This window comes from Pteropus alecto, unplaced genomic scaffold (genome assembly GCF_000325575.1).
Source record: "Pteropus alecto unplaced genomic scaffold, ASM32557v1 scaffold224, whole genome shotgun sequence".
In the NCBI taxonomy this organism is placed as follows: Eukaryota; Metazoa; Chordata; class Mammalia; order Chiroptera; family Pteropodidae; genus Pteropus; species Pteropus alecto.
In genome coordinates this window covers 12962-37849 of record NW_006436289.1, presented here as the reverse complement: position 1 = coordinate 37849, position 24888 = coordinate 12962, and the positions used below count along the sequence as shown (strand labels likewise).

Here is a 24888-nt window from a genome sequence, read left to right as displayed (position 1 = left end):
TTTTTCTCTCTTATTTAGGAAGTCCTACTCCAACTACCCATGAAATAGTCACTGTGGGTGATCCTTTACTCTCCTCTGGACTTCGAAGCATTGGCTCCAGACGTCACAGTACTTCTTCTTTGTCACCCCAGCGGTCTAAACTCCGGATAATGTCTCCAATGAGAACTGGGAGTACTTACTCCAGGAATAGTGTTTCCTCAGTCTCCACCATAGGGACCACTGCAGATCTTGAGTCAAGTGCCAAAGCAGTCGATCATGTCTTAGGGCCACTGAATTCAAATACTAATTTAGGGCAAAACACTCCCACCTCTTCAAATTTGCAAAGGACAGTGGTTACAATGGTCACTAAGACCAGTCACTTGGATGGATCTTCATCTTCAGAAGTGAAATATTCCAGTGCTTCAGACTTGGCATCCAAAAGCTCCTCTCTAAAAGGAGAGAAGACCAAAATGCCAAGTTCCAAGAGTTCAGAAGGATCTGCACATAATGTGTCTTACCCTGGCATTTCTAAACTGGTCCCACAGGTTCATAATACAACATCTGGTGAATTAAATGTTAGTAAAATCAGCACTTTTGCTGAACTCTCTTCAGTACCGTTTTCTTCTAAAGAGGCTCTCTGCTTCCCACCACTCCATTTGAGAGGGCAAAGGATTGATCGAGACCAACATACAGATTCTAACCAACCAGTGAACCCCCTTCCCAATGAAGATACTGAAGTCAAAACCTTGAAGCTACCTGGGGTGAGCAACAGATCATCTATTATCAATGAACATGTGGGATCTAGTTCTAGAGACAGGAGACAGAAAGGGAAAAAATCTTGTAAAGAAACTTACAAAGAAAAGCATTCCAGTAAATCTTTTTTGGAACCTGGTCAGGTGACAACTGGTGAGGAAGGAAACCTAAAGCCAGAGTTCGTTAACGAAGTTTTGACTCCTGAGTTTATGGGGCAACGACCATGTAATAATGTTTCTTCTGATAAGATTGGGGACAAAGTTCTTTCTATTCCAGGAGTCCCCAAAGCTCTGTCCATGCAAGTAGAAGGCTCTACTAAGGAATTACAGACACCCAGGAAACGCACAGTCAAAGTAACACTGACACCTCTAAAAATGGAAAGTGAGAGTCAGTCCAAGAATACCCTGAAGGAGAGTAGTCCTGTTTCTCCTTTGCAAATAGAGTCAGCATCCCCAGCAGAACCGATTTCAGCCTCTGAAAGTCCAGGAGATGGTCCAGTGACCCAACCAAGCCCCAATAATACCTCATCCCAGGATTCTCAGAGTAACAACTATCAGAATCTTCCAGTACAGGACAGAAATCTAATGCTTCCAGATGGCCCCAAACCTCAGGAGGATGGCTCTTTCAAGAGGAGATACCCTCGTCGCAGTGCCCGGGCACGTTCTAACATGTTCTTTGGGCTCACCCCACTCTATGGGGTGAGATCCTATGGTGAAGAAGACATTCCATTCTATAGCAGCTCAACTGGGAAGAAACGAGGCAAGAGATCAGCTGAAGGACAGGTGGATGGGGCTGATGACTTAAGCACTTCAGATGAAGATGACTTATATTACTACAATTTCACTAGAACAGTGATTTCTTCAGGTGCAGAGGAACGTCTGGCATCCCATAATTTGTTTCGGGAGGAAGAACAGTGTGATCTTCCAAAAATTTCACAGTTGGATGGTGTTGATGATGGGACGGAGAGTGATACTAGTGTCACAGCTACAACAAGGAAAAGTGGCCAGATTCCAAAAAGAAATGGTAAAGAAAATGGAACAGAGAATGTAAAGATTGATCGACCTGAAGATACTGGTGAAAAAGAACATGTCATTAAGAGTTCTGTTGGCCACAAAACTGAGCCAAAGATGGATAATTGCCACTCTGTAAGCAGAATTAAAACACAGGGACAGGATTCCTTAGAAGCTCAGCTCAGTTCATTGGAGTCAAGTCGCAGAGTCCACACCAGCACCCCCTCAGACAAAAATTTACTGGACACCTATAATACTGAGCTCCTAAAATCTGACTCAGATAATAACAATAGTGATGACTGTGGGAATATCCTGCCTTCAGACATTATGGACTTTGTACTAAAGAATACTCCATCCATGCAGCCTTTGGGTGAGAGCCCAGAATCTTCTTCATCAGAACTCCTGAATCTTGGCGAAGGCTTGGGTCTTGATAGTAATCGTGAAAAAGACATGGGTCTTTTTGAAGTGTTTTCTCAGCAGCTGCCGACAACGGAACCTGTGGACAGTAGTGTCTCTTCCTCTATCTCAGCAGAGGAGCAGTTTGAGTTGCCTCTAGAGCTACCATCTGATCTCTCTGTCCTGACCACCCGGAGTCCCACTGTCCCTAGCCAGAATCCCAGTAGACTTGCTGTAATCTCAGATTCAGCAGAGAAGAGAGTAACCATCACGGAAAAATCTGTGGCATCCTCTGAAGGTGACTCAGCACTGCTGAATCCAGGAGTAGATCCAACGCCGGAAGGCCACATGACTCCTGATCATTTTATCCAAGGACACATGGACGCAGACCACATCTCTAGCCCTCCTTGTGGGTCAGTGGAGCAAGGTCATGGCAACAATCAGGATTTAACTAGAAACAGTAGCACCCCTGGCCTTCAGGTACCTGTTTCCCCTACTGTTCCTATCCAGAACCAGAAATATGTGCCCAATTCTACTGATAGTCCTGGCCCATCACAGATTTCTAATGCAGCTGTCCAGACCACTCCACCTCACCTGAAACCAGCCACTGAGAAACTCATTGTTGTTAACCAGAACATGCAGCCACTTTATGTTCTCCAAACTCTTCCAAATGGAGTGACCCAAAAAATCCAGTTGACCTCTTCGGTTAGTTCTACACCCAATGTGATGGAGACAAATACTTCAGTATTGGGGCCCATGGGCAGTGGTCTCACCCTAACCACAGGACTAAATCCAGGCTTGCCAACTTCTCAATCCTTGTTCCCTCCTGCCAGCAAAGGGTTGCTCCCCATGCCTCATCACCAGCACTTACATTCCTTCCCTGCAGCTACTCAAAGTAGCTTCCCACCTAACATCAGCAGTCCTCCTTCAGGCCTACTTATTGGAGTTCAGCCTCCTCCAGATCCCCAACTTTTGGTTTCAGAAGCCAGCCAGAGGACAGACATCAGTACCACAGTAGCCACTCCATCCTCTGGACTCAAGAAAAGACCTATATCTCGTCTACAGACCCGAAAGAATAAAAAACTTGCTCCCTCTAGTACCCCTTCAAACATTGCCCCTTCCGATGTGGTTTCTAATATGACATTGATTAACTTCACACCCTCACAGCTTGCAAATCATCCCAACCTGTTAGATTTGGGGTCACTTAACACTTCATCTCACCGAACTGTCCCCAACATCATTAAAAGGTCTAAATCTGGCATCATGTATTTTGAACAGGCACCCCTGTTACCACAGAGTGTGGGAGGACCTGCTGCCACAGCAGCGGGCACATCAACCATAAGCCAGGATACTGGCCACCTCACATCGGGGCCTGTGTCTGGCTTGGCATCCAGTTCCTCCGTCTTGAATGTTGTATCCATGCAAACCACAACAGCCACTACAAGTAACGCATCAGTTCCAGGACATGTCACATTAACCAACCCGAGGTTGTTGGGTACCCCAGATATTGGCTCAATAAGCAACCTTTTAATCAAAGCTAGCCAGCAGAGCCTGGGGATTCAGGACCAGCCTGTGACTTTACCGCCAAGTTCAGGAGTGTTTTCACAACTGGGGACATCACAGACGCCTACTGCTTCAATGACAGCAGCATCTAGTATCTGTGTCCTACCCTCTACTCAGACTATGGGCATAGCAGCAGCTTCACCTTCTGAGGAAGCAGAAGAACACTATCAGCTTCAGCATGTGAACCAGCTCCTTGCCAGCAAAACTGGGATGCTTTCTTCCCAGCGTGATCTTGATTCTGCTCCGGGGACCCAGGGATCCACCTTTTCCCAGACAGTAGATGCTCCTAATAGCGTGGGGCTAGAGCAGAATAAGGCTTTATCCTCAGCTGTGCCAGTCAGTTCAGCCTCTCCGGGGGGCTCTCCATCTGGACAGCAGTCAGCAAGCTCCTCAGTGCCAGGTCCCACTAAACCCAAACCAAAAATCAAGCGGATTCAACTGCCTTTGGACAAAGGAAATGGCAAGAAGCACAAAGTTTCCCATTTGCGGACCAGTTCTGAAGCACACATTCCAGACCAAGAAGCCAACACGACATCCCTGACCTCAGTCACAGGGTGAGAAATCCACGTATTGGCTGTGCTGGGTCTGTGGGATTTGTGCTTTGGATCAGAGGCTTGAAGTGATAGTCTTCTGGGAGGGACACTCCTCTGTTCAGGTTGCAGTACTCGAGGGTTTTCTGGGTTTTGACTTTGATTTTTTTCTCTCACAGTGTTGATTTATAGAGCAAAATGCAGTTCCATCCATGGGCAGTTTGTCTTGGATAGAACCACATCTCTAATTTCTCTGCTCTGATTTCAAATGGTGCTGTTTCCTCCTGTTTCTTTTTTGATGAGACTTAGGATACTAAGGGATGACTATTCCTCTGTGGAGGGCAAAGCCAGCTGTTGTAGATATTCATAGAGTCCTTTTAAAAATATTATCATTTGAATATAACATATATAATGTATACAAGTAAATTTTGACATATGTATACACCCATGTAGCCACCATTCAGATCAAGATGCAAAACATGTCTAGTGCTCCATAAGGCTCCTTGTGCCTTGTCTTAGTACCTCCTCAAGGTAACCACTATCTAACCTGTATCACCACAGGTTGGTTTTCCTTGCTCATAACTTTTATTAGATCCTGAGAGAGTCATTTCTTTAGACTGACCTACACTTGGTACATATTTACTAGTGGTTTTTCTTGAAAAGATACAAATGATTCTGTTTCAGGACTCCAGGAGCAGAGGCTGAGCAGCAGGATACAGCTAATGTGGAACAGTTATCACAGAAGGAGTGTGGGCAGCCTGTAGGGTAAGCATAAAAATTAGTTCTCTAAGGTTAAGTTCTCAATTCTGTCCGCCTCATTTCAAAAATAGTTTTTCCTGATTTGTATTGATTTTTGCTGCCACAGTTTTTTTTAAAAATGGAAATAATATATGCTTGTTTTTAAAAAAAAGCAGCAGGGAATTATTTAAATGATGGATAATGGTTCCCTGTTCATCTTGCCTAACCCCCTCCTAGTTTATTCCTTAGAGGCAACCATTGCTAATAATTTGTTTTCGTCCATGCAGACATCTGTATATATACAGATATACATGGTATATGTATGAATATGTAAATACCTTTTTTACATAAAATGAATCATGCTGTACATACTGTTCTATACTTGGTTTTATTATGTTGTATTATGTCTACATCTCTGTGCCAGTATAGATGCACTTTATTTTTTTAATGGCTGCCTCTGGTTCTATTGTGTGGCCCTACAATAATTTGTTTAACTAGCCCCTATTAATCTACATTTGGATTATTTCCAAGATTTATTTAATTCTTGAACGTGGAAATTGGTGATGGTTTCCTAGCTGTTGTAGTTTGCTTATGTTTTTAGTTGAAGCAGCTAACGTAAGCAGCTTGTAACTCCAGAACTGCTTCTAACCAGTGTTCTTTCCTTTTCTTTCCCAGTACTAAGAGGAGGAGAAAAATTTAAGGGTACACTCTATAACTCCAAAAGCAGAAACTTAACATCAATATTTAAGAAAGAAATTTCGTAAAAGATGGTTTTATGTTAAGTACCATATAATACTGCGGTGACATGTTCATTCAACAGGTTCTGCACAAAGCACCTTGTGGTTCATTTCCAGTAGTTGCTTTGTATAACTGACATAGTTATGGCAGATTACAGACAGTTTTTTTCTTTGAATTGACAAACTAGCTGATGTTACATCTCAATTTTTTTTGTCTTATGTTTTTCATTTAGGCAAGTGGCTGTTCTTCCTGAGATTCAGACAACACAAAATCCAGCAAATGAACAAGAAAGTACAGGTATGTGGGTGGATAACAGTGAGAATCAGAATTTCAAAGCCAAAAATACTATGAAAATCACCTTCATTGCCTACTGATTTTCTAGATTAAAAAAAAAAAAAAAAAGGAATAAAGAAACCTGAATTCCAAAGAAGTTAAGTGATTGGCCAAAGTTGTAGACTGAGACTCAGAGCATCTATCTCTTGGTCCAGTGCTCTTCTGCCTCTTATTCTGTGATTATCTGTCAACTAAAGGATACAAGATTAAATTTTATAAGTACTCTTCTGCTTTATTTGCTTTAACAGCAAGTGTGATTTAAATAGCTAGTGATGATCCCACTTCATCCCTTAGTTGTCACTGAAGAAAACCAAGAACGATTTTTGTTATATAAGGTAGCCAGATTTTGGTTATGACACCCCATACATCTCTATAGCATTTTCCATCTGTCTTAATGAATTTGACGAGTAAACAACAGGTCACTTCAAGATTAGACAGCCCTGTACATAAGGCTTTGCCCATTTCTATTGAGGTGACTTCTCATAAAAGAACCAAGTAGAGAAAATGCTTAGGCGCATAAAATTTGGGATGTAATCATATTCTGCTGACTTGTTGATTCTTCAAGAGGGTTGATACATTTCTTTGTGTGAGAATACAGTAAGGGCTGGTAGTGCAAACTCTGGAACCAGATGAGTTGAAATCCCAGCTTTACCACTTACTAGCTGTATGAACTTGGGCTATTTACTTAACCTCTCTCTACCTCAGTTTCCTAACCTTTAAAGTGGACTGTTTTGCAGTTTATATAAATTAACATATAGAGAATTCCTCTAAGAGTGCCTTATACATAGTGCTTCATACACATTAACCATTATTATTTTTTAACTTTAACCCTGTTAAGGGCAATTACTTGAAAAACTATCAAATTGTCATACCAGAAACTACCACAGAGACAGCATGACTTTATTTAAAAAAAAAAAATTCTAGTTTTAGTCATTTCTAGCTATGACCTAGGTAGCAAGTTGCTCTACCTCTTTGAGACTCAGTTTTATTGTCTGTAAATGGGAATAATACCAAATATGGAATTTTGTTAGGCCTGGAGATAACATGTGTAAAGTCAATGCTCAATAAGTGTTTGCTTTTGCAACCACTTTGTCCCCTATTATCTTCCTCATAGAACCTAAAACAGTGGAAGAAGAAGAAAGTAATTTTAGCTCTCCACTGATGCTTTGGCTTCAGCAAGAACAGAAACGAAAGGAAAGCATTGCTGAGAAAAAGCCCAAGAAAGGACTTGTTTTTGAAATTTCAAGTGACGACGGCTTTCAGATTTGTGCAGAAAGTATTGAAGGTAAGTGGGTTAAATTATGTTGACCTACCAACACCAGTCCTGTTTCAGCTAAATCTACACTTCATGTATATTTATACTATTTACATGGGCAGTTTTGTGCTAGCTATTACAGAAGATACTTGGAAGCATTATACATTTAACTTGTCCTTTGGAAGTTAGTGTTGTTGAGAAATAGTTCATAATTTATATGAAAAGTTAATGATACAGATTATGTTTTTAAGATTACACACATGCTAGCAGAGCACATGAGACCTCTGCTTATCTCTCTGGCCTTGTCTTCTACCACTTCTTGTGTACCTTAAATGCCATTCTCACCTCTGTGCCTTCATACAATTCTTCCCTCTACCTGGAATGTTCTTTCTATCCTCATGCACCTGATGAACTCCAGCTCATCCTTCAAGATTGGGCTCAGAAAGTCTTCTCTGACCTTCTGGCAGATAAGCAGTCCCACTCCCTCCTTTCTGCTCCTTTTAGCTTCTTAAATGTTTCTCTCTCATAGCTTAAAATTTGTTTCGTAAAAGTCTGTTAACTTTTATGTCTAATTCACTCAACAGGGAGTTTCCCATAAGAGCTTGAATTTTATTTTCTTATTCATCTTTGTTCCCCGAGCATATAGGTGTTTGTTAACTGTTGAAGTGAATATTCTGTAGGCAATAAAGTACTAGAGAAGTTTGAAGGAAAGAAAGATCACTGTGGATCAATTTGGGTTATCAAAAAAACACGTGAAGATTAGTAGAATAGGAGATTCTTTAAAGGAGGTAATGGAATTTGGTTTAGGCAAAGTGAAGAAGGAGGGCTTTTTAAGAAGGGATATAAGCAAAGTTAGCAAGACAGGATTGCGTATGGTGGGTTTAGAGTAGTGTCGGGTGGGAAAAGGATGTTGAAATCCTTGTCAGGTAGTAGTGAAAGAAAAAATTGGGAAGGTGGATTGAGCACAGGTTTTGGATGGCCTTCACTGCCAAACCATTAGGCCTTCGAAAATTTGGGAGAATAGAATAAAAGCAGAATTTAGGGAACATTAATGTGATAGCTTTATAAAAGGTAGATTGAGTTGGAGGACAAGAGGTCACTAATGAGAGTATTGGTACAGTAGCGATGTCAGGTAACAAAGCCCATCTCCAGTAGGAAAAGAAAGGTAAGGAATATGGACACACTTAATGACTGCTTGGTATGGAGATTAGAGAGAGGAGTCAAAGATGACTCTGAAGATTCAGGCCCGGGTGACTTAAAAAAAAAAGTTATGTTTGGAAAACAAAGATATAACTAGTTTGAGTGTATGAGTTCCACATAAGACATAGTAAGTGTGAGGTAGTGGTAAGAAATCGAACAGACAGTAAGAGATCATCGAATCTTAAGTTAGAGCTGGAAGGGATTGTAAAAGTTTTCTAGTTGTATGATCTCCCCATAGTTCTGGTTAAATTGTTAATGCTAGTATTGTATTAATTAAGGATACAGGGAATATAATTCAAGCATTCAGATTTAGGAATCAGACTATCATCAAGGGATGTGAATGCTTTGGGGTTTTAGGGGTCATTTTCAGAAGGTGTGAATCTCCTTACTGCTTCTGCATCCTTTCAAACAGAAAGAAACACTGTTGAGTAAGTGCACCTTCTTAGCTTCTTTCTTATGCACTGAACTGATTTAAAATAAAACAAAAAACTGTTCTGGCAAGATATGTTTTCAGACTGTAGAGATTCTAAGCACAATGCTTGTGCACACACCATTGGTGTTAAGAGATGTTTGCTTGAATATTTTATTTCCTAACAGATGCCTGGAAGTCATTGACAGATAAAGTCCAGGAAGCTCGATCAAATGCCCGCCTAAAGCAGCTCTCATTTGCAGGTAATGGCTAGAGTGGTCATTTTCTTCCTGTCTCAGAATATTCTGGTAACTTGTTCTAAGTTACAGAGTTGATTGCACAAACTTTTTTTTTCCTTTTAAATAATTTTTCCACAGCTTTATTGCAATATAAACGATACAATTCACCCATTTAAAGCATACAGTTCATTGGCTTTTACTATATTCACAGAGTTGTGCAACCAACACTTCTGTATAATTCCAGAACATTTTCATTATCCCTAAAATAAACCTCATACCCATTGGCAGTCATTTGTTAGCCCCATCCCCTGGCAACCACTAATCTTTCTGTCTCCATGGATTTACCTGTATATTTCATATAAATGGAATCGTATAATATGTGGCCTTTTGTGACTTCCTTCTTTCATTTAACATAATACTTTCAAAATTTCTCTCTGCTGTAATATTGCATAAGTACTTCATTTCTCTTTTTTAACAAATAATTTTTTTTATTATGGTAAAATACATATAACGTAAAATTTACCATTTTACCCATTTTTAAGTGTACAGGTCAGTTAAATACATTCACATTCTTGTGCAACCATCACCATTACATTCATCCTCATAACTCTTCATCTTGTAAAACTGAAACTCTATACCCATTAAACAATAACTCTCCATCCTTTCCCTCACTTGAGCCCCTGGCAGCTACCATTGTACTTTTTGTCTTTGTGATTTTGACTACTCAAATTATCTCATATAAGTAGAATATACAGTATTTGTCGTTTTATAACTGGCTTATTTCACTTAGCACAATGTCCTCGAGGTTCATCCATGTTGAAGCACGTGTTAGAATTTCCTTTTTAAGACTGAATAATATTCCATTGTACGTGGAATATTATTTCCCATTTTGCTTATCCATTGATCATTAATGGACACTTGGTTTGCTTCTATACCCAGAAGTGGAATCACTGGATCATATGGTAATTTAATTTTTTGAGGAATCGTCATACTGTTTTCTTCAGCAGCTGTACCATTTTACATTCCCACCAGTAGTGCACAAGGGTTTCAGTTTTTCCACATTCTTCACTAATATTTGTTTTGATTTTTTTTTTTTTTCTATTAGCCATCCCAATGGCTATAGTTTTCTATTTACATCCCAGCTGATTAGTGATGTGGAGCATCTTTTCATGTGCTTATTGCTCATTCATATATCTTCTTTGGAGAAATGTTTGTTCAAGTCCTTTGTCTATTTTTTAATTGGGTTGTTTGTTTTTTATTGTTGTTGAGTTTTAGAAGTTCTCTATATTCTGGATATTAATCCCTTATTGGATATATGATTTGCAAATATTTTCTTCCATTCATGGGCTACCTTTTCACTGTGGACAGTGTCCTTTTTTCCCCTCCCCGCTCCTTTTTCCCTTTTTTTTTTTTTTTAATAGATTGGTGAGGGAGATAATTTGGGAGCAAGGAAATATGATTCATAGGTCCTGCTCCGTCCAACTGTGGTGGTCATTGAGTAAACTATAATTAAATCTATACACAGCTTCTCCACCTGTCCAGTAGTTGCTCTGAATTGATTACTGATAACGCGTAAAATTCTACTGGAGGAAACCAGCATTTTGACTCAGTGTTCATTCTAAAATTGAATAGCCTAGTCCTTTCTTTTTGCCAATGAGACAAATATTTCTTTGGTTTATCCATGTCTTTTACTGTCATGTGGAATGGTGGTAAGAAACCATGAGCTCTAGAAGCAGAGACAATTGACTTCAGGTTCTGTCTCTGCCCTGTTGCTATCAGTATTACATTGGATGCAAGCTAATTAACATCTCTGGGGTTCAATCTCTTATGTATCAAGTGCAGATATTTATGCAACCTTCAAATTTTGTTCTGAGGATTAATTAAAATAATGAATCTGACATTGACAGCTATTTATATATTTACACATAAGTAAATGTTTATATATCCTAATATACTTAATGTGCAGTTTTTGATAATGTCTTTTGGTGCACAAAATGTTTTAATTGTCATGAAGTCCAGTTTGTCTGTTTTTTGTTACCTGTGCCTTTGGTGTCAAACCAAAAAAATCATTGCCAGATCCAGTGTTATTAAAATTTTGTCCAATGTTTTCTTCTAAGAATTTTATAGTTTTAGGTCTTAATTTAGGTCTTTGATCCATTCCGAGTTAATTTTTATATATGGTGTTAAGTAAGGGTCAAACTTTTGTATTTTTGCACATAGATATCCAGTTTTCTCAGCATCATTTGTTGAAAAGAGTGTCTTTTCCCCATTGAATGGTCTTGGCACCCTTGGCAAAAATCATTTGAACAAATATGTGAGGGTCTGTTTCTTGGCTATCCTATTCCATTAGTCTATGTGTCTATCTTTATGCCATACCACAAAGTTTTGATTACTTTATTGTCAGTTTTGAAATCAGGGAGTATGAGTCTTCCAGTGTGTGTGTGTTTTTGGTTTTGTTTTTGTTTTTTTCCCAAAATTGTTTTGGCTATTTGGGGTCCTGTGAGATTCCACATAAATTTTAGGATGACTTCTATTTCTGCAAAATAGGTCATTGGGATTTTTGTAGGGATTGCATTGAATCTATAGATAGCTTATGGTAGTATTGACATTTTAACAATATTAAGTCTTTCCTGGGATGTGTTTCTACTTATTTATATCTTTTAAAATTTTCTTTCAGCAGTGTTTTGTAGTTTTAATTGTACAAGTCTTTTACTTGCTTAAGTTAATTCCTAAGTATTTTTCTCTTTGTGATGTTATTGTAAATGGAATTGTTTTTGACATTTCCTTTTCAGATTGTTTATTATTTGTATATAAATGCAGCCGATTTTTGCATGTTGACTTTATATCCTGCTACTTTGCTGAATTTATTTGTTTGTTTGTTTTGTGGACTCTTTAAGGTTTTCTACCTATGAGATATCTGCAAACAGATAATCAATCTTGCTTCTTTCATTCTGTTTTGGCTGCCTTTTGTTTTTCTTACCTAATTGCTCTCACTAGAACTTTTAGTACTATGTTGAATAGAAGTGGTAAAAGCAGGCATTTTTGCCTTGTTCATGATGTTAGAAGAAAAGCTTTCAGTCTTTCATCATTGAGTATGTTATTTGCTGAGGGTTTTTCACATATGGTTTTTTTAGTATTTTGTTCCTTTATATTGTCATCAACTGATGGACATTTGGGTTTATTCTACCTTCTGACTATGATGAATAATTTTGTCATGAATATTTATGTACAAGTTTTTGTATAGACATGTTCTCTTGGGTATATACCTAGGAGTAGAATTACTGGGTAACTCTATGTTTAACTTTTTGAGAGAACTGCCAAATAGTTTTTCAAAAGTGGGTGCACCATTTTACATTTCACATTTCCACCAACAATGTACAATGGTTCCAGTATCCACATCTTTGCCAACACTTGTTACTGTCTGTCTTTTTTATTATAGACATCTCAGTGAGTATGAAATGGTATCACATTGTAGTTTTGTTATACCTTCCTTCTTAAAGTTGAAAGTTTCTCATTGCTATTAGACTTCAGATTAAATTTAGACAGTGTAAAAACATCATTAGTACAGTTGTTTCAAGTGAACATTAAAGGTTTAAACTAATCTAAGAGATGTAGAAACCCTCCATTAACTCTGTTTTTTTCCATATCTATCTTTCCATACCTCTCTAAATTCCTTTCACATTGGTCCTTGGAAGGGACGCGAATGAGTACTTAGAAGAATTTAACTTCATCTATGGTTTTGTTTTTGTTTGAAGAAGAAAAAGAGGGAAAATATTTGAGGCATATATTAGAAAATATTAACACTTGTTTATTTTAAGTGACAGGTACATGTGTAGCTATTATAACAGCCTGTGTACTGTTCTATATTTTAAAATTTTCAGAATTTTTTTTAATTAGAAAAAGAGCAAAGGACACAACAGGCATTTTATATCGCACAAGATACAAATGGCCAATAGCAATGAAAAGATACTCAATCTCACTCATAATTTAAAAAATGCATATTAAAACATAATTAACTGTCTTCACCTTCATTAAAGATTTAGAGTTTGGAGATAATATAGATAAAGATGGAGGAGATGGGCTCTCTCTTATGTCATTAATATAACTATTTGGAGGAGCAGTTGAGCAATAGCTATCAAAATTTTCAAGTCACATGCTCTTCCATCCAACAATTCCACTCTGAGAAATCATCCTATAAGTGGTCTCAACCAAGTCATAAAAATGTATTAGGATGTTTATTTCATCTAACATGTTGGTAGAAAACTGGAAGCAACCTAAATATTCCTTATTTGGGGGAATTTAGAACGAGGTCTAAAGTAAATTAACTGAAAAGGCAAGTTTTAACAGTATGTATCTAGTATGAGCATGATTCCTTTTAGATACTTGTCTCTGTGTGTGTGTGTGTGTGTGTGTGTGTGTGTGTGTGTGTGTGTGTGTTACCTCTGAGGAATAAGACCTGGGAAATTAGAATTGCAACGTTTACTTCTCTGTACTATTTCACTTTATTTCTGAGCGTTATTTTTATGTTTTTAAAAATAACTTTTAATTTTTCAGTTATACTTGGCCTACAGTATTAGTTTCAATATATAACATAGTGATTAGACATCTATATAACTCATAAAGTGATCACCCCAATAAATCTAGTACCCATCTGACACCATACATATTTATTACAATATGATTGGCTATATTCCTTATGCTGTACTTTGTATCTCCATGAATATTTTGTAACTACCAATTTGTACTTCTTAATCCCTTCCCCTACAACCGCCTCCTGTCAAAATATTCTCTGGATCTATGAATTTATATCTATTTTTTGTTTATTTTGTTCTTTAGATTTCACATATACAGGCAATCGAATGGTATTTGTCTTCCTCTATATGACTTACTCCACTCAGCACACTACCCTCTAGGTCCATCGTGAAATATCTTTTTCCATCCCATTATTTTTAGTCTGTGTGTGTCTTTTAATCTGAAGTGAGTCTTATGGGCAGCATATGTAGGGGTCTTGTTTTCTTATCCATTCAGCCACCTATCTTTTGATTGAAGCATTTCTTTTTCATTTGAAGTAATTATTGATATGTAGTTATCGCCATTCTTTATTTAGACTTTTGATACATATTTTTGTCTTCTTAAAGAAGTCCCTCCAACATTTCCTATAATATTGGCTTGGTAATGAACTCCTTTAGTTTTTTCTTGTCTGGGAAGCTCTGTTCTTCAATTCTAAATGATAGCTTTGCCAGGTAAAGTAATCTTGGTTGTTGGTCCTGGGTTTTCATCACTTTAAATATTTTGTGCCAAGCCTTCTGGCCTATAAAGTTTCTGTTGAGAAATTGACTGACAGCCTTAATGGGCGCTACCTTGTATGTAACTAATTGCTTTTCTCTTGCTGCGTTTAAGATTCTCTCTTTGAATTTAACCTTTGGCATTTTAATTATGATATGTCTTGATGTGGGCCTCTTTGGGTCCATCTTGTTTGGGACTCTGAACTTCCTGGGGTTGTATGTCTATTTCCTTTATCAGGTTAGGGAGGTTTTCCATCATTATTTCTTCAAAGAGATTTTTAATTCCTTGCTTTCTCTCTTCTCTTTCTGGTACCCCTATGATGTGAATGTTGTTACACTTGATGATATCTCAGAGACTCCTTAAACTATCTGCATTTTTTGGAGTTCTTTTTTCTTGTTGCTGTCCTGATTGGGTGCCTTCCGCTACCCCATCCTCAATGTTGGTGATTCGATCCTCTGCTTCATTCACTCTGTTGATTCCCTCTAATGCAGGGGTCCCCAATCCCTGGGCTGTGGACTGGTACCAGTCCGTGGCCTCTTAGGAACCAGGCTGCACAGCAGGAGGTGAGCAGTGGGCGAGAGAGTGAAGCTTCATCTATATTTGCAGCCGCTCCCCAGTGTTAGCATCACTGTCTCAGCTTTACCTCAGATCATCAGGCAGTAAGTAGATTCTCATAGGAACATCAGCCCCTGGCCGCTGCTTTAAAGTACTCTTAATCTCAGATATCATATTATTCATTTCTGACTGGCTCCCTATTATGTTTTCTATCTCCATTTTTATGTTTTTAATCTCTTTGTTAGAGTTCTCACTGAGTTTATCTACTTTCCCTTAAGTTTCTTGAGCATCCTTATAACCATTGTTTTGAATTCTGCATCTGGCATATTGCTTGTCTCCATTTTGGTAAATTCTTTTTCTGGAGTTTTGTTCTTTTCTTTCATGTGGAGCATGCTTCTTTGTCTCCCTATTTTGGCTGCCTCCTTGTGTCTGTTTTTATGTATTAGGCAGGGCACCTAAGTTTCCTGGTCTTAGTAGAGTGGCTTTGTGTAGTAGGTATGCTGTGGGGCCCAGTGGCACAGACCTGGAAGGGGTCTAGCTGCAGGCTGAGTTCAGCTGTGGCCTGTGTACCTCCAGAGCTACCTGAATTACCTCTGTCTGGGAGAAAGTCGCCCCTCCAGCTCTCACTCTGAAGCCTGACAACTCAAGGCCTCCCTGTATGTCCCTGGCACCCTCGGAGCAGCTGCTGCAGCACTGGAGTTCAGAGCGAGCGAGTATGTCAGCGAGTAAGGCCGAGTGTGGGCCCTTTAAGAGAAACAGTCTCCAACTCCCACAGCTCTCCTTCTCACTCAGCTGCAACCTCAGCTGGTTTTCACAGCCAGAGATTGTAGGAACTTCTCCTCCTGGCAATGGAACCCTGGGCTGGGCATCCCAGTGTCTGGCTGGGACCCTGGACCCTTCGCTCATGTGACTTTGCTGCCATGATAGCCTTCCTGATTCTGGATCACCACATGCGGTTGTGGGACTGGGCCGTTTCGCATTTCCGCTCTGCTGCCGTTTTGAGGAGACTCGTTATTTGAGGTGACTTAGTTGTGGGGATTCTATTCAGCCAGACCTCTGGTGACTCTGCATATTAGTTGCTCTGTAGTTTTGTTATAATTTTGATGTGGTCACTAGAGGCGTGCACAGCCTCTACTTTCTATGCCATCTTGTGAGCCACTCATATTTATAATTTTTTAAAAAACCTAATTAATTTAAATATATTCAGTTTTAAAAGAACAGATGGCAAATAAGGTTTTTTTTAAAGGTAGGATTCTCCTGCATTCTCAGCCTGTTCCCCTCTCACTCTCCCACTAGGTAGGTTTACACAGCCATTCCAATGTGCTCACATTATACGTCGATGATTCAACCCTCTTTCCTACTGTCTCCATATCTCAGGTCAGAAGAAATCCAGTAAATCTTGACAACCTTCCTTTCCATCATCCTTCATATCCCAGTGGTCACTGTGATTGATTCTACCCCAAAATATGTCTTAATCCTTTTTTTCTCTTTTCCTTCCTCAGGCATAATCTTTATTACTCTCTAACCTATAATATTAACTGGTACTTGAATCTCCCATCTCATCTTATAGTGAATCATCAGTGTCACCAGAGGTACCTCAAAAGCTGCTTCTTGTTGCCTACTACTACTATGGTACAAAATTTCCTTAAATGTTTGTTATTAGTAAATATTTACTGAACACCTGTAATCTGTCTGGTACTGTGTTAAACACTTAGGATATAATTGCTGAGTAGAAGCAGACTCAGCCCTACTCTGCTGAGGTTTCTAGTCTGTGGATACCTTACACAACAAGGTCTTATTCACCCTGCCTCGTCTGTTCAGCTTCAGGTCTTATTCTCCTCACCCCAAGAGAGCCATTGTTCTGTAGTAACACTTACTACTTACTGTTACAGATCCATTAGTGTATCTTAAATCACACTGTCTGGTCTTGGAGATGAGAATGCTGAATTTTTAACATGTACCCCAAGTAATTTTTATTACTTATATCATATATGCTTTCACATTAGCATACCATGGTTCATGCAGTTCCCTCTACCAGGATTGGCCTACTTCTCTCCATCTTCTCCCCCCGCACCTAAAATTCTCTTGTTTGCTTGACAAACTTCTGTTAATCCTTCAAGACTCTGCTAAAAGTCACATCTTTTCTTTAGCCTTTTTAGTCCATTCTTCCCTATACCTATTGTCTTATCACTTAGGATTCTTTTGGCCTCAAGTTACAGAAACCCTAACTCTTGACTGATTTAAACAGGAAGATGATTTATCATCTTACATAACAGACAATCTAAAGGTAGGGCAAGCATCAGGATTGATCAGTATGGGAGTTTTTAATGTCATAAAAACCTAGATTGTTTCCTTCTTTCCATTTTGCTCACCCTGGTAAAGCTTCATTCTCAGGCTGTTAGCAAATGACTGCAGCGGTTTCCAGGATCACAGTCGGTCATGGCAGTGTTCAGAGAAGGGGCTTTTTGTTAGCAAGAAGTGGACGTCTCACATCTCAGCCCAGAACTTGGTACCATACCCATTCCTAAGCTAGTCACCGCCAAGGGGACTGGGATTCCCATGGTTGGCTTAGACTAAAATCATCTGGGCTAGAATGGGTGCTAAGGGTTAACCACAATGACCACTGTGTTACCCAGTCCAAAACTTATCTATCATTCTCCATCTCCAGTGCTGTCATCTTGTCCTTGCCCTTATGACCTTCTAGTGGAAGGTCAAAAAAGATACAGTGATGGGGTAATGAAATAGAGAGAGTGACATAGAGGTGAGTGAGGAGCCTCTTCTGGATAGAGTGGTCAGGAAAGGAGTCTCTTGATGAGGTGACATTAAAGCTGAGACCTGAGTGATGATGAGAAGTCAGTCATGCAACAATTAAAGTTATCACTGCAGAAGAAACAGCAGGTGGAAAAGCCTTGAAGTAGGAATACCTTTGTGTGTTTATTGTGTGTCTCTTCCATGAAATAAAAGTTCTATAAATACAGGTACCTTCCCTGCCTTGTTTACTTCTGTATTCCCAAGGCTCTGTCTGACACAGTGGAGAGATGGAAAGAATGTGTGGGATATAATAGGTACTCAGTAAATATTTGTTGAATGAATAAATCTCCCACAACAGGATAGATTATTGCCTCATAAAAGTTCCCACAGTACTTTATACTCTACTCATATAGGATATTTTCACGTTGTATGGTTTGTGTACATATCCGCCTCCCTTTGCCAATAGTTCACTGAGAACATGCATGATTCATCTTTGTTTTCCCATTATTGACACATTGCCTAATCTCACTGTAAGCCCTCTGTGAATTTATAGTTGAACACATAGCCCAAGTATTAAAATGAACTTTTTGTGAAATATACTTAAGTATGTTTTTCAGTGTCTCTTTCTACATAGGAGTTTCCAGCAATCTAAAACTCCTAGGAAAAAAATTCTTGGGGAAAATCTATGCTATAAAGAAAAAAAAAGTTTGCCATTGCCTTATGGCTTAAGCTCTTATATTGTAGTTGTTACATACTTAGGTTGAGTTCTAATAGGAACAACAGTTGTGTTCGTAAGAATGTTGCTTATCTGGAGACACCTTTATCCTGCCACTGAAACCAAATGATCTCCCTTTGAAATTCTCTTAAGTGAAATAGAAATTATACATTTAATAATAACTTTCTCCTCTTCTGAAAAATTACCTAAAACATAGAATTCAAACAACTGCAATAACAAAAGGTAGATAGGGTCCCCCCTCCCAGAAGTCACTATTGATTACATTTTAACATGGCTGTCCTTTCAGACATAGCACGCGGTCCTCAAATTACACTTAGGTTGCATCTCTAACATGCTTCATAACTTAGACTGAATGTTGGAATTGCATAGGTGATCTTACACAGTTATCCTTATGAAGTACATATCTTGTCCACAAGGAACACCATTATTGTTTGGTATCTATTAATAATACCAAAAACAATGTTTGTAAATGAAATGATACTATTTACTTAATAAAATTACTATAAAGAACATTAGTTATTTGTTAAGTTTCAAAAAAGAGTGTGGCGGTTCTTACTGTGCCCCATCCATTTAATGAAAGAAGCTAGTCCTTTCAGAAAGCCTTTCATTGTCTGTGCCAGCAGACTTATCTAAATGTTTTTGTAAAATAGAAATAAGAAGTGCTCATCAATGGCATGAGACTGGTGAGTAAAACAAAGCAGCTATTGAGAATATTACTCCATACAGTTACTATAACAACACAAAAGAGGGTTCTGTTTTAGAGGTTTACTAACATTCCTTTTGAATTTTAGTGAGGCACCTGTGTGAATATGAGCTTACAGAACCCAGGTACTCCATTACCTATTTATAAAAATGGGATCATGGTTGGAATTATACAATCCAAGGTTCAACTCTTGTCACACTAGCTATGTGTCCTTGGGTGTGTGGTATTTAAATTCTATGAACCTATAAGCCTAGGTTCATAGAATTTAATGAACCTATAAGCCTAGGTTCATAGAATTTACCTTGAAAATAAACCTAGTAACTCCTGCCTCGTGTGGTCATTAGGACCATGAAGTGAAATAATACATAGAGCATTTTTGTGTACATATAGAACATAGAAAATCATCCATAGTTTGGTGGCTTGCCTCTCTCACTTAAACTGTCACAAATGTTTTCCATATTGATAGATCTGTATCTGCATTATTTTAATGGCTACCTAATGCTAATTCCTGGCTAGTCTTTAATATAAGTCACCTTTGAGCAGCCTCTGGCAGAGTGATTCTCTGGCTCAGGCATTTTAGTACTGTGCAGTTTCCTGTTGGCTGCACTCCTCACAACCCTAATGCCTTTGATCTTACAGGTGTTAATGGTTTGAGGATGCTGGGGATTCTCCATGATGCAGTTGTGTTCCTGATTGAGCAGCTTTCAGGTGCCAAGCATTGTAGGAATTACAAATTCCGTTTCCACAAACCAGAAGAGGCCAATGAACCACCCTTGAACCCTCATGGCTCAGCCAGGGCTGAAGTCCACCTGAGGCAAGTGCCATCATTTTCTGTAAGCAGTTTCGGGTCCTGATTTATTATCTAATGATATATTTTTTCCATATGACCTTTGAGATTTCCAGTGTTAATGCTGCCCTTCACTGCATCTATTAAAGCGTTTCTCTAAATATCTTCTAATCCTTTGGCTCCAGGAAGTCGGCATTTGACATGTTTAACTTCCTGGCTTCTAAACATCGGCAGCCTCCTGAATACAACCCCAATGATGAGGAAGAAGAGGAGGTACAGCTGAAGTCAGCTCGGTGAGTCTTGAATGGAGAGGGGACATTAGAAATACTCTTTCCTTTCCTGTACTCCAGCATTTCAGGGCACTGTGCGGTTTTTCTGGGATCAGAATGTCCTGGGTAACATTTAAGAAGACTGAAATACAGTTTGTATTGAAGTAGCAGTAGCTGGCTGGCAAAAAGAGAATATGTTATAGAGGAGAAGTTCAAATAACTATTACATATATATTTTCTTTTCTTTGACTGTGGAATACTCTGTCAACTTTGACTCTACTACCATTGTCATCGTGGTCAGAAAGTGCTATATGTATTAAAATTGGCCTAATTTTATAAGGTACTTGTTATGTTTGGCATTGAACAAAGAGAACAGTGTAATCATATTCTCCAGGAACCTTTGAGCCAAGACTCAAAACCGATTATTTCCTGAAAAGAATTCATTAATAATGTGTCTTGTCTCTTTAGGAGGGCAACTAGTATGGATCTGCCAATGCCCATGCGTTTCCGGCACTTAAAAAAGACTTCCAAGGAGGCAGTTGGTGTCTACAGGTATGGCTAAAATTAGAGAATTACAGAAAAGTAATGAAGTTTTCCAAAATCAAAGAGGACCAAATGCTGGAGTGACCTCCCTTATTCAGTAAGTGAGGTTTTATAGATATTGTTAACTAAAGCTGATGTCCTGGGATCCTGCCGCTCTTTCATTGAACAAGGAATTTAGCATAATAAACATGACAGTGTTGCTACTTCTAGTGGGCTGTGGAATGGAGAAATTTTTAATCCTTGTCCATTTATTAGAACAATTAATGTACTTAAATCAGGTGGGTCCAGATTGTTATTTTTTTCTTTTTTCAAATGTTTAGCCCTCTTGGTGGACTAACAGACCAAAAGATTTTATTCATTTATTCATGTATTCACACAGTTAACCTTACTGCAGAATTTGTGGCTGATCTCTTGTCTATCTTTATGTCCTAGGTCTCCCATCCATGGTCGGGGTCTTTTTTGTAAGAGAAACATTGATGCAGGTGAGATGGTAATTGAGTATGCTGGCAATGTCATCCGTTCCATCCAGACTGATAAGCGAGAGAAGTATTATGACAGCAAGGTGAGTCTCACACTTTCACTCTCCCAGTTCTTTTGTTTTATTGTAGAAAATGGTCACCACCTATAAATATAATCTCTGGATCAAACATCGATTCAAAGATAGGTTTTTTTAAAAAACATTTTTAACATCTTTGAAATTTGTAGTAGGCCCAGTAAAAGTTTATAATCCACTCTAAGGATTAATAATACACAAAGATATTCTTTGAAGGTTTTTTTCTGAGTAGATCCCAGGATCAAAAGCACATAGCAACACAATTTTTAGGTTTCTCTTTCCTGCAGAGACATTAAAAAACCAGTAGTCTAGTGCCAACAATCTAGGACTTCATCATGGAAGCATCTTAAGAGATGGAAGAAATCTGGAAATTGTACCAAAAGAAACTGTTAGTCAGCAGTTATGTCACATTAGAAAATGGTTGAGAAATGTTCTCAAAACAAAGCTGTAATCAATAACATGTTCTTCTCCATTCTCCTTCACATATAGGGCATAGGTTGCTACATGTTTCGCATTGATGACTCAGAGGTAGTGGATGCCACCATGCATGGAAACGCTGCACGCTTCATCAATCACTCATGTGAGCCTAACTGCTACTCTCGGGTCATCAATATTGATGGACAGAAGCACATTGTCATCTTTGCCATGCGCAAGATCTACCGAGGGGAGGAACTCACTTATGACTATAAGTTCCCCATTGAGGATGCCAGCAACAAGCTACCCTGCAACTGTGGCGCCAAGAAATGCCGGAAGTTCCTAAACTAAAGCTGCTCTTCTCCCCCTTTGTTGGAGTACCAGGACCTAGGGCCATCCAAAGCAATGCTGAAGGCCTTTGCCAGCAGCTAGGAGTTCCAGGATTGAGTGGGCACAGTTGCGGGGCCTCCATGATGGCTGAGCTCCCTTATGTCCCATATTCACAGTATACATGTGATCATAATCCTGGAGAGAGGCCTGAGATCGGCTTTCTACTGGGGCTCCTCTGATTATATGCCATTAAAAAGTGGGAAACGGGGTCCCTAGCAGACCTGCCTAGAAGGAGCCTATTGAGGATTAGTTATGTTGGGAGATCGGGCCTGAGCATCTCCTCAGAGAGAAGTTGCCATCCTTGCCTTGGTCCTTTCCCAAGCACTATAAGCAAGGAGTCAGGCAAAGCCCCAAATATAGGGTTGGTTGGATACTTGATAGTTTGTCAGCCAGGCCCAGCCTGTAGCTGTCTGTTGAACAAACAGAGAAGGTCTGGTGGCGTTCCCTACTATCCTCCCACTTGAGAGTTCACTTCTGGTTGGGAGACAGGATTCTTAGCACCTTTGGTGTCAAAGGGCTGTCTTGGGGTTGTGCCAATTAATTACCAAACATTGAGCCTGTGGGCTTTAAGCGGGAGTATTATCCCCATGAGCCTTATCTCAGCCAATTACTTTTCTTAATAGAAGCGGCTTCCCTCTCATTCCTTCTCTTCACTCCACTTTATTCATTTTCCCTGTTTTTCATCCCACCGCTTTCCCATTCTTCTGGGTGGTAGGAAAAGTGACTCCCTGCTCAAGGACACTCCCTATTGGGCATAGCATGTGCCTACAAAAATGTTCCCTGAGCCTGTAAGCACTCCCAGTGGGGAAGTGGACAGGAGCCATTGGCCATAACCAGACAGAATTTGGAGAAGTTTTTATAAAGCTCCACTGAGAGTTTTAAAGAAATATACGTGGCATGATTTTTTAGAAGAGGAAGAGATTATTTAAATAGGATTTGAATCATGCAACAGCCAGAGTATCACAACCAGGATAACCCCTGGGCCCCATGCCTAGGGCATAGTAACTTTATTTTCCTTAAGACATAGGAAGACTTAATTTTTAAACGGTCACTGCCCAGTTGAAGGCACAACACTAATCAGATTTTAAGGCCCAAAACTCGGGTAATAGACCACCTTGTATCGAGGGAACTCTGCCACCTACACAAAATCCATGGATATCGTAAATTAAATGACACTACTGCCCTGATTACTCCTTAGATGTGGTCAAAACAGGATCAAATGTTTCTTCTCTTCCTTCCCCCAAGACAGTGTCCTGAACCTGTTAAATTAAGTCATTGGATTTACTCTGTTCTGTTTACAGTTTACTATTTAAGGTTTTATAAATGTAAATATATTTTGTATATTTTTCTATGAGAAGCACTTCATAGGGAGAAGCACTTACGACAAGGCTATTTTTTAAATCGCGGTATTGTCCTAATTTAAAAGAAGATCGGTTTTTAATAATTTTTTATTTTCATAGGATGAAGTTAGAGAAAATATTCAGCTGTACACACAAAGTCTGGTTTTTCCTGCCCAGCTTCCCCCTGGGAGGTGTACTTTTTGTTGTTTAATGTGTAGCTTGTTTGTGCCCTGTTGACATAAACGTTTCTTGGGTTTGCTCTTTGACAATAAATGGAAAAGGAAGGTCACCCAACTCCATCGGGTCACTCCCCTTTTTCCCATATTGAAACTCCTCAAAAGGCTAGTCGTATCTCAATAGCAATTTCTCCTCTTCTCTGCACTCTCTCTCCTTTCTGGCACTAGCTCGTCTTTCCTACTTCAGAGTTAGCAACTAAGTTGAATGGCAACCTGACATTTTCCATCACCATCTGCATCATAGGTCACCCCGTTCCCTTTCCCTCTGCCCACCAAGTCCTCATACCTGCAGAGAACCCACAATCCACTGTGCCCTCTTTTGGGGCAGCCCATTGAAACTGAAGCACAGTCTGACCACTCACAAAGCAGATGTTTCTCTGCCTGTCAGTCACAAGGTTTCAGAGCAGTGTTGTCCAGTAGAGGCGGGGCACCCTTTTTTTCTCCTGGAGAAGCCCGTTCCTATGGAAGTCTAGCAAAGCAATACGACTCAGCCCAGCGCTCTCTGCCCCAGGACTCATGGCTCTGCTGTGCCTTTCATCCTGGGCTCCCTGTTCTTCCATGACCTTAAGAACTTTATCCAGTGGCTTTGCTGGAACATTGTCACTGTTTTCACTGTCATGCAGGGAGCCCAGCACTGTGGCCAGGATGGCAGAGACTTCCTTGTCATCATGGAGAAGTGCCAGCAGGGTACTGGGGAAAAGCACTCTACCCAGACCTCACCTCAGTTGTCTTCATTTTCTAACACCTTCCTTTAAAGTTCTTTTAGCGAAGGTCATTTTGTCAGCCTTAAAACATCTTTATCTCATCTTCATTCTCGAGGGTTTTTTTTTTTTTTTTTTTTTTTGTAAAGAAAAAAAACCTTAAGCTGCATTTGTTACTGAACTGATTAATGCACTGATGGGTCATGAATTCACCTTGAGAAAGACCCAAAGGCCAGTCAAGGAGTGGGGAAACTCAGCTAAACAGACCTAGTTACTGCCCTGCTAGGCCATGCTGTACTGTGAGCCCCCTCCTCATTCTCTTTCTACCAGTCCCAAACCCTGAGGCCAAGGGAGGAACCCACATCTTTCCTTCTCTTGCCAGCTGCAGATGGTTTGCCTTGCCTTTCCACCCCCCCAACTGTAACCACGGAAATGAGAAACTCCTCTTACAGCTCAGCCTTGAGTTCATTGCCAAAATTCA

General features: G+C 39.5%; 1 protein-coding gene across 8 annotated transcripts in view; it reads left to right on the top strand.

The window, feature by feature from the left end:
• The window catches only part of KMT2A (lysine methyltransferase 2A), a 71514-nt gene extending 47755 nt beyond the window's left edge, over nucleotides 1-23759 (top strand). For all 8 annotated transcript variants that reach the window (XM_025047494.1, XM_015590111.2, XM_025047491.1 and 5 more), the window contains 10 exons: nucleotides 19-4255; nucleotides 4916-4996; nucleotides 5940-6004; nucleotides 7155-7325; nucleotides 9093-9167; nucleotides 19814-19988; nucleotides 20147-20254; nucleotides 20699-20782; nucleotides 21206-21335; nucleotides 21816-23759. In XM_025047494.1, coding sequence (XP_024903262.1) covers nucleotides 19-4255; nucleotides 4916-4996; nucleotides 5940-6004; nucleotides 7155-7325; nucleotides 9093-9167; nucleotides 19814-19988; nucleotides 20147-20254; nucleotides 20699-20782; nucleotides 21206-21335; nucleotides 21816-22091 — 5402 coding nt within the window. In that variant the 3' untranslated portion in view covers nucleotides 22092-23759. The remainder of the gene's footprint in view (nucleotides 1-18; nucleotides 4256-4915; nucleotides 4997-5939; nucleotides 6005-7154; nucleotides 7326-9092; nucleotides 9168-19813; nucleotides 19989-20146; nucleotides 20255-20698; nucleotides 20783-21205; nucleotides 21336-21815) is intronic.
• The last annotated feature ends 1129 nt before the right edge of the window (nucleotides 23760-24888 follow it).